Source organism: Ammospiza nelsoni, chromosome 12 (genome assembly GCF_027579445.1).
Source record: "Ammospiza nelsoni isolate bAmmNel1 chromosome 12, bAmmNel1.pri, whole genome shotgun sequence".
Classification (NCBI taxonomy): Eukaryota; Metazoa; Chordata; class Aves; order Passeriformes; family Passerellidae; genus Ammospiza; species Ammospiza nelsoni.
The window spans coordinates 6,646,189-6,663,364 of NC_080644.1; the positions used below are offsets into that span (position 1 = coordinate 6,646,189).

The window sequence follows — 17,176 nt, forward strand, 5'->3', positions numbered from 1 at the left end:
TTTTTTTTTTTCTTTTTTTTTTTTTTTTTGTTTTCCCCTCCCTCTTTTCCCCCCGGTTGGGCTGTCGGGGAGTGCATGCGTGTGCGGTCCCAGCGCCTCCACATGTTGTGTTACACAATGTGCTAACAAGATGGAGAAGGCCACTCGGTCCGCGTGATGCCGGGGTGACGTCTGTGGGGCTCTGTGTCCCCCCCACCCGGCAGGACCCGGCTGCGAGGGGCTGGCGAGGAGGGGGCTGGCCCCCTGCCCGCCCCTGTGACCGGGGTCACAGCTGGCCCGGAGCTCCCAAAGCATTCCCGGTTAAGGCAGCAGGAGGGTGGGTGCTGTAGGAGCCACGGAGGGGATGGAACAGAGTCGGAGCTGCGCAGGTAGCCCAGCTTTGTGACAGGATCTATACGGAACAGGGAATTTTGGGGTGCTCCAGGCTGGAGGGAGCTGGGGTTAAAGAGTGATGCCCAGGCCGGGGTGTTGTCAGCAGTTTCCTCCCATCCCTGCAGGGATGAGTTTGGAGCTGGCACCTGGATGCCAGCGCATCACCGCAGTGTGATGGGAGCCCCTCTGCTGGCACTGCAGCATTCCCAAGCCTTGCTCCCCGTCAGGCTTCTCTCTGCATCCATCCCCAGCCCGGCACAGGGGCAGGATCCGGCTGCCACCGCCCGGTGTCCCCTCCTGGCCGGGAGGGAGCCCTCGTCTGACGCAGGAGGTCAGGCAGGACGATCGTAACAACCCTGCCGGGCTCCTGCACCCGGGATTCAGATCCATGGACTTATATGGCCTGCAGAACGCGGTGGGAGCATGACCAACGTCTGGAAATCCAGATATGACTAGATCCCTTCATTAGTAATTTCTTGTACATGACTTTCTAGACCATGGGGATTTGTTAAATTTGCAGGAGTGTTTCTCACAGTGCCATGGACTGGCTGCTGCCAGCATATATTGGCTCAGATCTGTCAGATCCTGTTGCCTTATATGACCCTCGGTTAATTCAGCTTTTCTTTGTATCCAGCCCTCAGCGGGGAACTCCTCCAGCAGTCCCAGCGTGGATCCTGCTAAAATGGTTCCCCAATCCTCCTGCCATAAAACAACTGCCCCCCCCCCAGTGAAAGGGGGATGTGGGGGGTGGAATTCAATGCTCCCCTCCCTCCCTGCTGCCCAGGCCCTCGCCAGATGCTTCCTCCATCCCTCGTCCTTCGGTGCCAAGAGAAAACTTGGTGTGCCTGAAAATGTTACTGGAGGGATTGGACCTTCTCCCCACAGGGACCGTGGCATCCCAGCGGTGCACCCTGCACTGTGGGGTTAATCATTCGCTGCCCTCAGGGGTGCTCCAGGGCTTGGGGGAGACTTTCACCTTCCCAGCGACCTCTTGGAATTCTGACCTTCTTTTATGGGTGCCATAAAGGTTATTTTTTAATCTGCAACCTAGCAGGGTTTCCCCCTTCTCAGCTGTGGGGTCTTTGGTCCAGGGAGTACTCAGGCATCACTGCTTTTTGTGCCTCATCTGGTTTGGGAAGTGAAAAGGCTCACAGGATGGCCTTTTCCCAAGGGAAGGGGACTGTGGTACCCAACAGCTCATCAAAGGAATGTGGTGTTTGTTGGCCCTGTGGATGTGGCAGAGCTGAAGGTGCTGCTGGTGGGGATGTGAGGTGCTGTGGGTCACAGTGGATCCCAGAAGCCCAGAGAAACATCCCAAATTCCCAAGTCCTGTCAGAGCAAGATTTCCAAGTGGAAAAAGATTGTGTGTCCAAGGACATCCTGTAGACCCTGCAATTCCCCAAGCACCCTCTCCCCAAGCACTGAGTCCCTTCACAGGAGCTTCCCTTGTGTCCCCAGCATCTCCTGACCTGGCAGAGTCCAGGGAGGGACCCCGACATCCTGGTGCCCTGTGCCTCTGTTCCTTGCCAGAGATGATGGCCAGATCCACGAGAGCATTTACATCCCAAACTTCCCAATGTGCTCTTTGTCCCCTCCAGCAGATCTGGCAGTGCTGGGATGCTCCAGAAGCATGCATCCCTCTGGCATCTTCCTCCTCCTCCTTGCAGGAGGCACTGAGCCATAACCTTGGAGTATTTCAAGCACTGTGTTTCATAAAAGACCTGATCAAAGCTTTTCCTTTTAGCATTTGATTTAACCACACCTTTAAAAAACTGCAAAGCAGGAAGAGGAAGGCTGAGATGCTGTGGGGAGCAGGAGAGGAGCAAGAGGGCAGTACCCACCTCTAGCCACAGTGAGAGAGCCCAACCCCTGCTGAGCCAGAGCCAAAATTCTTCCTCAGCTCTGTGAGAGCAGCCCAGCTCCTCCATCACAGGAGCACAACCTGCTCCAAGCATCTCCCTGGGCTTGTATCTCACCCACAGTGAACCAAAGAGGTTTCACTGTACCAGGCAGGCTCCTTGAAAATCTCCTTGATGGGCTGGTGTGATGTGTAAAGGGACACAGGTGAGGCGTTGGGGGCTGAAATCCCCTTTGTTTGACTTTTGTATACCAGCAACCAGGGCTGGCTTTTCCTGCACCCTTTGTCTTTCATGCCCTGACTGGTGGAGCTGGCAGCTGGCAGCAGCCATGGGAGCTGGGTCAGGCTGTGCCCCTGTGCAGGCAGAGGCAGGAGCAATGGGAGAATCCCATCCCATCCCATCCCATCCCATCCCATCCCATCCCATCCCATCCCATCCCATCCCATCCCAACCCAGCCACCTCAGGGACAGCAAAGATCCGAATGGCACCACGAAGACCTCAGCCCCATGTCGCAGACATTTTTTTACAGAAATCCTTTCTTTCAGATTTCTGCACTTCTGGAAGGCAGGAGCCTCAGAAGAGAATGTAAACAATTGTTATCTGCTGCTGTAGAATGCGATAAAATGCACCTATTTTGATTAGTGATTAGTTCATGTTCCCATGTTTATAATTAAGAGCCAATCACAAAGAACATGCTAGGGACAGAGTCCTTAGGCACAACTTTGTTAGAGATTCTTTATTTCTATTCTTAGCCTAGCAGCCTCAGCAAATTTCTCTCTTTATTCTATTTAGTATAGTCATAATGTATTATATATGATATATCAATAAATCCAGCCTTCTAATCAAGAAACAAAATTCCCGTCTCTCTCTCACCATCCCCAGCGACCCACTCAGGTCGCTGTAATAGCCCCACATTTCCTTGGGTGAGGGATCCCCATGGGAGCATCCACTGCTGTTAGCACCTCCAGCCATGCAGCAGGGATGTGTTAGGGGCACACAAAGCATCCCAACTCCCATCCCAAAACACCCAGAGCTCCCACCACCCCTCTGTTGCTGTTGGCCACGGCTTGGGCACAACAGAGCCCCATCTCACCCGTCAAAGGCACTGCCTTCAAAGCACCACCTCCTCCTCTCTGTTGCCCCCATTTCCAGCATCTTTGGGTTGAAAAATGGCCGGGGAGGGTTTGGCAGAGGAGCCTCGTGCAGATTATTCAACAATTGTTTCCCATTTTGCGCCCTCGCCTGCCTCATCCTCCAGTAACAATGACGAAGAGCGGCGCGGAGCCAGCGCCCGCGGCAGGGGTGTTGAGATCAGGGACAGCACAAAAATATCTCCTCTCTGGAACAAATATTTACCAACCCTTCTGCCTTTTGTTCTTGTGGTTCTCATATATTTTTTTTTTAATTTCTTTTTTTCCAGACATTCACTGGCAAAATGTCACACTAAGAAGCAACCCAGAAACTTCGGGGTAGCTGCTTGGCTGCTCTGGGCTTTGTTTTTCTCGCGCGCTAATTGTTAATGAATATCCAGCCATTTAAGCCAATGCAAACCTGGGAGAAAACGATCTTTTCAGCCCTGGCTTTGGGGCTTTACGGGGCTTTGCAAAATCCAGGTGGTGGATAAGGAAAATGTGCATCATCCTGCAGAATGAGGTGCAGGAGCCAACCTGGAGTGGAACGTGACAGAGCCAAAGCGGGAGCTGGCATTGTCTGAGCTGCCAGCACCACTCCAGGGCTGCAGCAGGGAGGTCTCCATTCCTGGATGGGGATAAGTTCAATGGGGGTGAGTGCCATGGTACCCCCATCCCTGGTCAGCTCCTCACCAAACTCCTTCTCCCTCATCTGCACCACCACAGGTTTTTCTTGTTTCCCTTCAAAATCATAATGCCCCTCATGTCCACTTTTATGGCAGCCAAACACGAACATGTGGTTATTTTATGGGTGTTGTGTTTAAAGAAGGGAGGGACAAACCCCTCCTCTTCTGGAACATAAACTCAGATCTTTGGTTAATAATTAGCCATGGCCATAAAACCCTTGATGTAGGAGCAAGTGGATCTCACACCAGAAGCACTGCTGGGCTGTCATCTCACCCCAGTGCTGACCACCCTCCACCATCCCCTCCTGTCCACTCCAGGATGGTTGTGCCACCCTCCACCTATCCCCGTCGCCTCCTGCCCCTCTTCCTGGGGCTGTTCCAGGGTGCCCTGCTCCTCTTCTTTGCCCTCTTCGTCACCTATGATGAGCCCTCAGCGCAGGCGGAGGATACCAGCTTGGTGGCCAACCAGGTCTACAGCACCTTCCCCTTCTTCCAGGACATCCAGGTGATGCTGGTGGTGGGGCTGGGACTCCTGCTGACCTTCCTGCCCCGCTACGGGCTCAGCGCCCTCACCCACAACTTCCTCCTGCTCAACTTCTCCATGCAGTGGGCGCTGGTGCTGCAGGGCCTGCTGCACCACTTCCACCACGGCCAGATCCACCTGGACCTGCACAAACTCCTCCTGTCTGTGTTCGCTGCTGTGACAGTGCTCATCTCTGTGGGGGCCATCCTGGGGAGGGCCAGCCCCTGCCAACTGCTCGTCATGGCCACCTGTGAGATCCCCCTGTACCTGGCCAGCGAGTGGGTCATTGTCACCTGCCTGGGCGTTCAGGATGTGGGTGGCACCATCACCATCCACATCTTCTCCTGCTATTTTGGCCTTGGCGTGTCCAAGGCTCTGTTCAGGGCAACACAGCAGCCACTGCACCCCAAGGAGACCCCAACAACCAGCTCTGACCTCATGTCCGTGGTGGGGACACTCATCCTCTGGGTTTTCTGGCCCAGCTTCGTGGCTGTCCTCTGCCAGCCGGGCGATGCCCAGCACCGTGCCATCCTAAACACCCTCCTGGCCATGAGTGCCAGTGCCATAACCACCATGGTGGCCTCCAGCCTGCTGGACAGGGACGGCAAGCTCAGACCCGGCCACCTGCAGAACGGCAGCCTGGCCGGCGGGGTGGCCATCGGCGTGCTGGCCGAAATGCCCGTGCCCCCCGCGGCCGCCCTGGCCCTGGGCAGCCTCTCGGCCGTGCTGTGTGTCCTCGGCTTCAGGTTCCTCACCCCGCTCCTGGCGAGGAAACTCACGCTCCACGACCAGTGCGGCATCCACAACCTGCACGGCTTGCCCGGCATCCTCGGTGCCGCAGCCAGCGTCGTGGCCGTGCTGGTGGCACCCAAGGACACTGCCGGGTCCCATCCCTCTCAGCTGTCCCCCGCTGGGGGCAATGCCAGCGAGGCGGTGCTGGAGGGGCAGTGGGGGTCCCGAGGGGCGGGCGGGCAGGCGCTGTGCCAGGCGGCAGGGCTGGCCGTGGCCGTGGCTGCCTCGCTGCTGGCCGGGCTGCTCACCGGGAGCGCCCTCCGGCTGCCCTGCCTGGCCCGGCCGCCCGAGCGCCTCTGCTTCGAGGATTCGCTGTATTTTAAGATCCACGATCAGGCTGAGAGCCCGGGGCCAGACTGCAGCGCTGAGGAAGGAGCCCTGGCTCTGAAGGAGCAAGTTTAGGCAGTGGTGTGAGTGCAGCAGCAGCGAGGGCCAGAGAATGTTACCGGCAGGATCTATCTCCTGCCTGCTCTCCCTCCTGCCCCATGCCTGGAGCCAGCTGTGGAGGATGCCGGCACAGCTGGGTCAGCACCGCAGCACAGATCGCCTCTCTGTCCTCCTACCCTGCAGCTGCAATCCCCCTCCCGTGTCCCAGTGGCTCCCAGCGTCCATTCACTCCCAGCAGCAGCCAGAGAAGCGACCTGCTCAGGATTGTCTCTCCCAGGATGGTCAATAGCCCCCAAGGAGCCCAGACAGCCACTCTCCAGGGCACTGGCCTCGGCTGCTTCACTCCCAGCGAGCGGCATCACCCTCAGTGCTCACCCCGACCCTCAGCTGCAGATTCCCCTGCCCACGACGGGCAGCACCTGGAGGAGGCTGCCAGCTCAGGCCACAGCTACAGGAAAGGAACTCAGCGTCCACTGCCCGGAATGTGGAACTGCAGCAGCAGGGAGATGGCCCCAAGCAAAGGACTTTACAGGGATCTGATAACCTGAGCTGGGCAATTCACCCTCCAGGAGAGTTTGCAAAGGGAAGCGTCAACCCTTTTTACCACTGGTGCGGTAATGAGGACGCGGCCCAAGCACGGCGAGGAGCCTCGGAAAGAGAGCCAGGATGCAGGAGGCTCCCGCAGCCCGCAGCACCCTCATCCCACCCCGAAGCTGGAGCTGGGAAAGCTACGCCAGCATCCCAGGAAGAGCAGCGGCCCCATCCCATCCCAGCACGGGCAGCGAGCCCCTTCCACCCTGCGGAGGACAAAGGCTGCGGTCCATGGCTGGCATGCGGCAAGCTGGGAGCGCGGGGCCGCATCCTGCCCGGGGAGCGAGGGCTGTGATTCACATCCCCCCGCCGTGAATCACCGCTGCCCCTGCGCCCCCTCCGATCCCTGCCGAGACAATGCGGGCCGTGCTCCCGAGGGGGTCGAGGCCACGGAGCCCCCAGCGCTGGGGCAGGACTGGGGGGCTGCCGGCGAGGTTGGGGGTCCCCAACCCCGGGCGGGTGGGAGAGGGGCTGGATCCGGTGCAGCCCCAGGCGGAGCCAACACCAAGAGGGAGAGAGGCTGGGGAATTCGTCCTCCAATAATCACAAACAGGCCTGGGGGGCCGGGCGTGTTTGGTTAATTGTTAGAATAAAATATTGCCGAGCTCTGACAAAGAAATCCTGCCCCGCAGCCCGGCGCGGCCGAACAATGGGCCCCGGCGCAGGATGCTGCGGGCTGAGCGCTGGGGCCAGGGGCCTTGGGGGCGGGAGGCAGCTCCATTCCCCCTTCCCCAAACGAGCCCCAGAAGCCCCTCATCTTCTTGGCAGCTCGGTGGGGATGTGCCCCATGACAGCGGAGCCATCGGAGCGGGGACCGGCCCTGCCCATCAATGCCTGGATCCCGCTGGGTGCTGAGAGCCGCCGGGACCGGGGAGCCGCGATCCCACCGGGGCCTAATGGGCAGCACCAGGCCCCGTGAGAGCCCCGCAGCCCAGGCTGCCCCGTGTCGGGGCCTGCCGGGTCAGATGGCAGCTCCGACGGCACGGGAAGAGGGACACGGGGACAGCGGCACCGGGGCTCAGACACCCGTTCGGGGAGGTGGAGGGGAGCCACATGCACAGGCGTTTACACACCTGTAATCACACACACGTGTGTGCACAGCCCTGCACTCACAACACTCACAGCAGCCCAGGCCTGTGCCCAGACACACATGCACACACCTGCATGTGATGCACGAGCACACAGGCACACACACACACATGTACACTCATATGTGTACGCACACACGTGTACACACCTGCATGTGATGCACACACACATATACACACACATTTGTGCACACACACACATGCACACACTTGCATGTGATACACAGACACACATGAACCCACACACATGTACACACACACACATGCTCACACCTGCATGTGATGCACACACACACATGCATGCACACATCTGTGCACACACATGCGCACACCCACACATGTGCACACACACCCAGCACCCACTCACACCCACACGCCCCGAGGCTGTGAACCTCTCTTGCTGTCGGGGACAGCGGAGCAGCAGCTTTCCAGCATCTCCCGGCCCTTCCCGGCGAGGATGAGGCCGCAGCTCCCGCCGAGCAGCCCGCGGCAGCCAGCGGGGGAGCGAGCAGCGAGGGGAACACACCCGGAGCCGGGCCGGGCACACCCCGCCTCCCGGCTGGCATGTCCTGGCACGGGCACCCCGGCACGCCGCGGCACAATCTGGTCGGCAGATGCTCCAAAAACCAGCAAGAGGCCCAAGAAATGATGGGGGGAGGGGGGGGTCAGCGCTTTCCCACTGCCCACAGAGGCTTAGGCACCCGGTGACCCACGGCCAGGACCCACCTGGGTCACGACACGGCTCCATCGGTCCCGGCCATCCCTCCTCCCTGAGACCCACTGTGCTGCTCTGCCTCTGGGTGTGCTGCCCAGAGCTCCCCGCTCCTCCAAACCAGCCTCTCTCCAAAGGATGGAGCAGTCAGATATTTTGCAGAGCCTCCAGCATTTATCACACTGTAAATCTGGGCTTTCAGCAGCTTCACGAAGCTGCAGGGAGATGGGAGAGAACAAAACGCTGCTCTGCTCCATCATCAGACACAGCCTGCGTGTGCCAGGGCTGCCAGGGGCTGGGCCCCCAGCCCTGCTGCAGAGGGACTGAGCATTGAAGCAGAGGGTTTATGTGGGCAAGGGCCCCCAGAGCCAAGAGGGGCTGCTGGCACCCCAAGATGGTGACGGCCTGGGGACAGCTGCGTTTTGGTGGGACAGTGGTGGTGAGGAGGGCTGAAATGTGCCTCTGTGGAACCACAGCAGCCCCTCTGGCCCAGGCATGCTCCCCCAGTGTGCCCCATGCACAGCTCCTGGGCACGGTACCCTGGTGTGGACCCACAGCACAGCAGCTGGGCATTGCACCCCTGTATGGGCCCAGGGCACGGTGCCCCACTCAGCTCCCCCAGAGCAGTGCCCCAGAGCAGTGCCCCCCTCACTGGGCTCTGCTGCTGCCTCTGAGCTTAGCCCTGAGCTGGGTTGGGATGCAGCCCAGTGGTCCTGGCAGGGAGCACCAGCCCCCATGCTCGCCCCCATCCCCGTCCCCGCAGCCACTCCACCAAGCCCCATCTCCCAGGGGACCCTGCTGTGATTGCAAAACAGGCAGGGAGGGGAGGAAGCCGGGGCTGTGCTGCGCACACAGCGCTCGGATGCAGCTGGCAGAGTGAGCCGGGCACAGGGCGCAGGGCAGGGCTGTGGGCACGGCCAGGAGCCCCCAGGCCCTGAGTGCCCTCGGCTCCAGCACCCTGCGCAGCCCCTGCCACATCCCTGAGGGCACACAGGGGCACACAGGGACCCCGGGTGAGGCAGGGGCTGGCTAGGCCCTGAGCTGCTGCCAAGTGCCTGGCACAGCACGGGGGGACTGGGGGGCTGTGGCAGCGGCTGGAGGCACATGAGAGCGGCCCCCCCAGAGCCACTGGGAGCACACAGAGCTGCCCTCGAAGGAAATGCGCTCACTCCCATGTGCTGCACACTTGGGTTCGCCTCGCTGCTATTTTTATTTGACTTTTCAGGGCCTGTTTCCTTTTTCCGGCTGTTTTTGCTGTGATTCCACCATCACAACGACCTCGTTTTTCCCCCTCCCTCCCTGTTGCTTCTTCCTTCACTCTTTCCTTCCTTTCCATGCACTCATTCCCACTGCCACACCAGGCTCCCAGCAGCAGCTGCCTGTGAGGGAAGGGGCAGTAAAGGGAAGTGGTTTTTGCTCTGGTTTATCTGGGAAGGTGCTGACAGGTCACTGAAGGGGGGACTTTGCTCCAGCCTTGATAAAGAGAAAGGCTGGGAGTCACCCTGTCCCAAGCCAGTGTCCCCATGCTGTTGGTGCCTGAGCTGTCAGGTCCTGCCGTGGCCCCCAGCCTCATCCATGGGATATCCAATGTCAGTAGGGCTATTTTGGGATGCTGGTGGTTTGTGGAGGGACCCTGGTTGGGATAAGGGAGAAGGAATAAGAAAAAAACCCTAGGAACTGAACCAGTGCCAAACCTCCTGTGGGGGGGGGAGCAGAAAGGGCAGCACCGGCTCCCGAGGAGGAGGAGGATGGAGCTGAGAGGAAGGAGCGCAGGCATTATGGGGCCAGCCGGGGAGGAGCACGGCTCCAGGAGGGCTCTGGCATTGGGATGAGCTGAGCTGTGGCTCCCTGGATGGCCCCTGGTGCCAGCCTGCCCCGTGCCAGGCACACAGCATCTTCAGGGACCCACAAGATCACCATTCTCAGGCTGCACCCCCTGCTCTGACCCCAAACCAGGGTCCTTGTCCTGCCCCATCAAATCCAGCCATCCTGCCTGCACCCTGTACACCCCAGAGACTCTGCTGTGCCCAGGGCAGGGAGGGCTCTCACCCACCCACCCCTGCTCATGGAGCCCTTCCAGCTCCTCCCAGCCCAATTTCCAGAGGGAATTGCAGGGGGTGGGCAAGGACCCCTGAGCACCCCTTGCCTTTCCCTTCCCGAATCCCCCCTTCCTAGTTTGAACCCCCAGAAACGCCTAGGGAAAGCTTCCCCCCACCTCCCCCGGGGCATGGGGGGTACCCCACTCCCTGCAGCGCTCAGTGAACCCCTGGCACGGCCCTGTCCGGCCCGGGCTCGGTGGGGACGGGGGCCGGCGATGCTGGCGTGGCCGTGGGAACAGCCGGCGTGGGCAGTGCCCGGCTCTGCTCAGCACACACAGCCCGCTGCTGCCATCTCGTGTCCTCCGCAGCCCCTCGGGGCGGGGACAGCAGCACACGGCCGAGACGGGCTGGGGAAACTGAGGCACGGGCACACCGGGGCCGGGGAAACTGAGGCACGGGCACGCTGGGGTGGGGAAACTGAGGCAGACCCTCCAGGCTGTTGCTCCAGAGGAAATGTCCTTACAAAAAAGCAGTTCGTTGTTTCCATTGCCCCATCCCAGGGATGCAGATAGAGTGAGCAGAGGCAGGAGGTCACGGTGCCCTCCCCTGCTGTGGGCTTCTGCCTGGGCTTCCATGGCCAGAGCCAACACTGTGCCAGCTCCATCCACAGCATAAGAGCCCCTGGATCACCAGATGAAGCATCCAAAGCACTTCCAGGGAAGGAGAGGTTTTATTTCTGGCTTCCCAGAGGCTGTTTGCTGCCCAACAATGCAGTGGAGGCCACAGGCAGGCTGCTGGCAGAGCAGAGTGACAAAGGAGGATGCCCTTCACCCCACACCCCACCATCCCTCCCTGCTGGGGCACCCACAGTGCCAAGCACTCAGTTCCCTCCACAGTGCTGCCTGTCACCGAGGCTCAGCCTTGCCCTCAAGCCCCCTCACTGCCTGGCATTTTTGGGTATCAGAACCCCCCAGGCTTCCCCAGTGATGCACCTTTATTTCCCTGCCCACTGAGGGTGCCCGGCTGCTCTGCACACCCCAGCAGTGCCTCAGGGACACTGTCCCCATGCACAGCCCTGGTAACCTCAGAGCCTTGCAGATCACTGTGGCCTCAGCTCCAGCAGAGCCCCCAGAGCAGAGCCATGGCCCCACATGTCCTCTTCCTGCCCCAAAACACATCCATTGTCCTCAAGAGAGCAGCAGGTGCTGCAGGGTCGGGAGCAGCTGAGAATCCGCACCTCACCTTCTCCTTTTGGTTCTTTCCCTTCTTCTCCCCAGTGTTTCTAGTGCTCCAGGAGTCTGCCACAGCCATCCCACAGCAGCCCAACCTGCCAGCCCCAGCCAGGAGTGGTGGATCGGGTGCCTGGGCACGGCTTGGAGCAGGAGGATGAATCCAGCCCTCAGGGCTGAGTCTGTCCCAGCTTCCCAAACCAGCCCCGGGGCTGGAGCAGCGCATCCATCCCCCGGTGGGAGGCCAGGCCGTTCCTACGAGTCCCAGGAGGTTTGGCGGGGAGCGTGCAGGGCGTTGAGCTTCTCCCAGCAGGTCTGCAGCCTCTCCGCCTTCCTGCCGAGGTCCCGCAGCCGCTGCTGCCTCCTGCGGGCCGGCTGCCGCCGCGGGGCCGGGCCGGGGTGCGCGGGGCTCTGCGGTCCGTGCGCCCGGGGAGGGGACAGAAACCCCCCCCCCCCCCCGCATCACAGAGATATTAGTCAGGGGACAAAAGGCGCCACACACATGGCTGAGGTGGTCAAACTGCCTATGGTCATGGTGTCAGGTCCCCAAGATCCCCCCAAAGGTGGCTGTCCCTGTCTGAGCTGGCAGTGTACACCCCACAGCACACCCACGGACACCAGAGCAGATCTCCAGAGCAGCAGCAGCTCCATCCACACCAGCAGACCCCAGGCAAGGCTGTCTCCAGCCAATGTCCCTGGCAGTGGCAGGGAGGGCAGTCCCAGCCCTGTGCCAGGGTCAGGCAGAGCTGGGAGTTGGCATCCACCGCCCTTGGTTTTCCCTGCTGGCTGATGAACTGCTGGTGCTGCCATAGGGATCTCCTGAATGGGGATTGCCCAGCAGACCCTCAGAGATGCCAGAGGAACCCAGACCAGCCCACAGGGGAGAAATCCCAATTCTTGCCTATGAGCACTCAGGAGCAAGAGCAGGACAGGGTGAATGCACCCACAGGGTGAGAAATCCCACCAGGACAAAGGCCCTGTGTTCCCCTCAGCCATGGCATCGTGGCACATGTGGAAAAACCCACTTGGGAGCCCGTGGTAAAACCCCACCAGCCTGGTCCACACTGCCACAATTGAACCTCCCTCCCCTGGCTATTCTGAAGCTCCCAGGGGTGGATGCGCCATCAGCATTCCCCAGCTCCCAGAGTGAAGCAGGCAGAGCCTGGAGGCTCCTCACGGGCAGCCAGGAGAGCACAAACAAGGCAAGCTCTGCCCACAGCCCTGGGGACTGGGAGCCACTGCCATGGCTGGGAAGCAGAGGGCCTCCTACCTTGCTGATTCTCCTGCAGTTCTCCCGGAGCACAGTGTGGGTGTTCCTGGCCACCCTCCAGACCACCAGCTCCTCGGGGCCCTGCAGGGTGTCCCCCGCCTCCCGCAGGGACATGCTGATGTTGTAGATGGACAGCAGGATCCTCTGGTCCTGCAGGGAAGCACAGGGCAGGGAGGGAGGCTCCATGGCTCCCTGGGGGCTCAGCCCAGCCATGCCCCAGCCCCAGGTGTCTCTGTGCTCACCTTGTCTGAACGACAAGCGGGCCCAGCCCTCCCGCTCCTGTACACTGACCCAGTCAGGTTCCTCTGCAGAAATAGAGCAAAAACATCCAGCAGCTCACAGATCAGTGCCTGCCACCTGGAGCAAGGATCCCCCATTTAAACACAACCACAATCCCCCGTTTAAACAACAAACCCCAACCCTGCTGGCAAAGCAGCCAGCTCCACATTGAGGTTCCCTCCTCAGGGCTGCATCCAGCCCAGCAGCACCCCCAGGCCAGGGCTGGCCCCAGGCAGAGCGAGCCCTGCTCGGCTCACCAGGTTCTGGAGCTCATGGAAGATGACGGCACGGTACTGCCGCAGGATCCTGGCGATGCTGCACCTCCTGCCTCTGCTCAGCACGGCCACCAGCAGGAGCAGCAGAACAGCACAGGACAGCACCCGCGGGAAAATCTGCCAGGGAAGGGCTCACAGTCAGCTGGGGATTAAGGGATGTCCTGGGCTCTGCCTTCAACCCCTAGGCAGAAGCTCCATGGGACCTGTACCTGAAGATGCAACATGTGATGGAGGAGTCTCAATGTCTTCTCTCCCAGAGAACAGAACATCCTCCCAGATGAGCCATCTCCCCCTGGGGCAAAGCCCTTGGGAAACTGCTCCAGCCTGAGCCCAGCCCAGCAGCGCTGCCCATGGCACACACAGAGCTCTCTCTGATGCCAGCAGGAGGGTTCTTGGCACAGAGCTGTGCCAGGGGCCTGTGTCAGTCTGTGGGGCTCATCCCTGAGCTCTCTGCCCCAGCATGATCCCCACTTTGTGCCATTTCAAGGCCAGAGAACTTCAAGTGCCAAAAAACGCAAGGGGAGCAGAGACCTGAGCTCCTTGGAGAGGAGCTGGAGGCAGGAGCTGCCTGGTCCCCACCAGCAATATCCACAGCTCAGCTCAAACAGATCCAAACACCTTCAAAGGGATGCTCCCACACCTCTGTAATACAGCTTTTTCCAGCTTCCTTGCAGCTCAGGCTCATCCCAGGCTTGGGGCCCCTCACCACAAGCAGCACAAGCTCTCACCAGCACATCCCAGCTGCCTCTGAGCTCCTGGCTCCAAACCTCCGAGAGCCGTGTGCTGGCCCCTGCAGAGCGGGGAACCCCAAGGGCTGACACCTGAGCTGGCACAGGGGCACAGGGAGGGGTGGATGGACCCTGCGAGGCAGGGATGAACCCACAGCTTTGAAGAAAAGCCAGCACAAGCTCAGGTGACCAGGACTGGGGATATTTGAGCAGCCCAGCAGCAGCAGAGTGAGGATGGGGAGCTCAGAATTTGTTCCAGGAAAGGAACCCAACAGCTCAACACGTCTCCACATTCTGAGCAAGGGCACAGCCCTGGGGCCCCATCCTGGCATTTCTATCATTTCATATTTTCAGGAAAAGTCCCCCCCAAACACAACCCCCTCCCAAACAACCCTCATGCTGCAGGTGTCAGGTCTGGGCAGGCAGAAAGCAGCTCAGCTCCTTCCAACTATGCAACGCCTGTGCTGCAGCCAAAGCGAGGGGGAAGGGGCCACAGCTCTGCCTGCAGCTCTGCCTGCTGCTCCCCACCTCAGCTCCGGGGTCACTGCCTTCCCCAGCACCTCTGCACTTGCCCTTCTGCTCCAAGAAGCCGGAAGGAAGAATTTCCCTCACTGAATTCCAAGCCCAGGCACACTCCATCTGTCCTCTTTGGTGAGAGCCTGGGGGGTTTTGTTTGTAAAATCCACACCTGCTCTGCGCTCCCTACTCAATCCTGGGCTGGACCTGGCTCCAAAAGGGTGAGGAAACCTTTTCCCATCCTCTTGCAGCTCAATGGGAGTGATAGAGGCTCAACATGAGGCAAAATTCAACACAGCACAGTTCTGGGAACACATGGACACAACCGTCACCTTGGAGCACATGCAAAGAGAGGAGCAAACCCAGGTATAACCTGTAGAAGCCCCACTGGGCTCTTGAACATCCCTAATCACCACACACCTTCCAGCAGAGCTGTGCTGAGCTCTATTTGGGAGCTGGGAAGGGCAGGGAAAAGCCTCCTTGTGCTGCTGGCTTTGCTCCCTGCAAACCACTGAGAGATCTTGCCCCAGAGGTGATTAAGCAGAGAGCTGAGGGTATAATCAAAGGAGAGCACTGCTTCCACAAGGACACTCTGACCAAAGTCTAAGGGTTGGTCTCCAGAGGTCTCCTCTGCCAGGAAGGCAAGGCTGTGCAATTTTACCAAGAAAAGGGGAATTACTTCCCTGAAGTGGTGTATTAAACAACTGGGAGCCAGTTTTAGGAGAAAGCACACCATTTCCAGCATTCCATGAGAGCCAAGGCTGGGCTCAGTGCTCAGCCCAGAAGGAAGTGCAGAGTAGTCCAGGGAACAGCCAGGGCAGGAGGGCAGCAGGTGCTGTAGGTGCTTCCCCCCACCATGGAAAGCAGGAAAGCAGCAGTGAGAAGAGAGGGGTGCAGGGAGATTGAGGTGGCAAATCCTGCTCCCTTCAGGATGGAGGAGAACAAGTTCAGCAGCTGATTCAGGGTTATTCCTTCTGCCCTCAGCCCCATCCCACAGCAGCAAGCTACAGGCAGGTGGCACATCCCTTCCTAGGGCAGAGCTGGCAGTGAAGGAGCAGCCTTGGGAAGCACGGGTGCAGGACAGGCATGGCTAATCTCATCCTCACTCTAATCCTCCAGCAAATACGAGGAGATAAGGGGAATCACCATTGTTGATAGAGCAGCTCCTGCTGGCACTCCTGCCAGCAAAGCAGCAAGGGGCAATTCCTGCTGCCAGCCTGGGAACCCCACCAGGTCCTTCCAGCCAGCCAGACTCTGTCCCCAAGTCCCTCCTACCCAAAGGGACTCTGTCACCTCCCAGAGCCCCAAGGCAGGGACAGACCCTCCAAGGACAGACCCTCTCTACCTCAGGACCAGCCAGATCCAAGCCCCATCGAGGTGTTGATGATCTCAGCCCCATCCCAGACCCAGCAGCCTGATCCCAGCTGGACCAGCTTCCCCGGGCAGACCCCAGCCCCTTCCTCACGGACCCCAGGCTCAGATCCTTAGAGGGGTCACGATGGAACAAAGTCCCACTTGGACCCAGCCCAGCCCCATTCCAACTGCTCCTTTCCCAAGTGCTCTGGCCCCATTCCGACCAGTCCGAGCCCCATTCCAGAAGAACCAGTCACCTCCCGACAGGTCCCCAGCCCCACCGCGGGTGCTGCAATCCCAGCCCGGTCGAGCCGAGCCCATCCCGGCAGCGCGGAGAGCTCCGGTCCGTCAGAGGCCTCCAGGGAGGGGTGTCCGGAGAAGGGGAAGGGGGTGCCGGGGATAAGGGGGTGTCCCGGAGAAGAGGAGGGGACAAGGAGGGGTGCCAGGGACAAGGGGTGTCCCGGCGCACTCACCATGGAGCCCCGCGGGTCCCGGGGAGCCCGGTCCGGCCCCGTCCCGCTGCGCCGGGGCCCGCGGTTTGAACTTGGCTCCACGGTGGGAGGGGAGGGGACGGGCCCGGCGGCCGCGGGGGGGACGGGACACGGCACCGGCGCCGGCCCAGCCCCGGGAGCCCGCCCGGCCCCCCCGGCCGCAGGAGCAGCGGCCGTGCCCGGGGTGCCACACGGTCCCAAGGGCCGGAGGGGCCGGCGGGGCAGCAGCCCCGGCTCGCAGCCACCCGGGGGTTCCAACCCACGCGTGTCCCCAGCCCGGAGCTGCACGCTCGGCTGCAAACCCCCGCAGTTTCGATTTCTGTTGGCGTGGGGCGATTCTTTCACTCTGCGTTCAGGGTGAACATTGACAACGGCACCAAGGGACTGCCCAGGATGAGACCCCCACAATATCAACACGAGGAGTGTTCTCATGCTTCCAATTCTCTCCTCCTCCTTCCCCTCTGCATTTTGTACCTCACCCCCAGCCCAGGCACAGAACTTGCCCTGACTCAATTTGTATCAATTTTGGGAAAAACTGAACTGACTGAAATAAGGCTCCGCTGAGGAACTGAATGTGGGTGATTGAGTAAGAAATAGAACAAATGGTGAATAATCTAGCTCTGCTCAGCTTGGTGAGAATGTCCCTCCCCAGGAAGTGGGACCCACAGCACACTGCAGCATTCCACTGGGACAGGACCCATATAACTTCTTTATTGAGCTCTATATATAGCTAAAATTCATGGGTACCATAATCCATTTAAAAACCACCAAGACATCTACAAACATTAAAAGGCTCTAAGATTGATGGTCCCTATTAAGTAAAAAAAAAAATAATCTCCAAGTTAAGGAATGCAG

The 17,176-nt window shown here is 59.9% G+C and overlaps 2 protein-coding genes across 2 annotated transcripts; one reads left to right on the plus strand and one right to left on the minus strand.

The window, feature by feature from the left end:
• The first annotated feature begins 4,367 nt into the window (after nucleotides 1-4,367).
• LOC132078788 (ammonium transporter Rh type B-like) lies at nucleotides 4,368-5,765 on the plus strand. Its single transcript, XM_059481115.1, has 2 exons — nucleotides 4,368-5,432; nucleotides 5,472-5,765. The coding sequence occupies exons 1-2, from the start codon at nucleotides 4,368-4,370 to the stop codon at nucleotides 5,763-5,765; spliced, it is 1,359 nt and encodes a 452-aa protein (XP_059337098.1).
• Nucleotides 5,766-11,175: 5,410 nt separating this feature from the next.
• On the minus strand, nucleotides 11,176-16,753 carry C12H20orf204 (chromosome 12 C20orf204 homolog). Its single transcript, XM_059481116.1, has 5 exons — nucleotides 16,304-16,753; nucleotides 13,216-13,350; nucleotides 12,922-12,984; nucleotides 12,680-12,829; nucleotides 11,176-11,820 (listed from the first exon to the last, which is right to left on the minus strand). The coding sequence occupies exons 1-5, from the start codon at nucleotides 16,751-16,753 to the stop codon at nucleotides 11,665-11,667; spliced, it is 954 nt and encodes a 317-aa protein (XP_059337099.1). The 3' UTR covers nucleotides 11,176-11,664.
• Between the last annotated feature and the right edge of the window lie 423 nt (nucleotides 16,754-17,176).

Bases quoted from the DNA above. Each gene is read 5' to 3' on its own strand.
- LOC132078788 (XM_059481115.1), top strand. From the start codon at position 4,368: ATGGTTGTGCCACCCTCCACCTATCCCCGTCGCCTCCTGCCCCTCTTC. The intron at 5,433-5,471 runs GTGGCACCCAAG...CATCCCTCTCAG, and splicing joins CCAGCGTCGTGGCCGTGCTG to CTGTCCCCCGCTGGGGGCAA.
- C12H20orf204 (XM_059481116.1), bottom strand. From the start codon at position 16,753: ATGAGAACACTCCTCGTGTTGATATTGTGGGGGTCTCATCCTGGGCAG. The intron at 12,830-12,921 runs GTGAGCACAGAG...GCTTCCCTGCAG, and splicing joins CCGCTTGTCGTTCAGACAAG to GACCAGAGGATCCTGCTGTC. The intron at 11,821-12,679 runs GTAGGAGGCCCT...CACGGACCGCAG, and splicing joins ACTGCAGGAGAATCAGCAAG to AGCCCCGCGCACCCCGGCCC.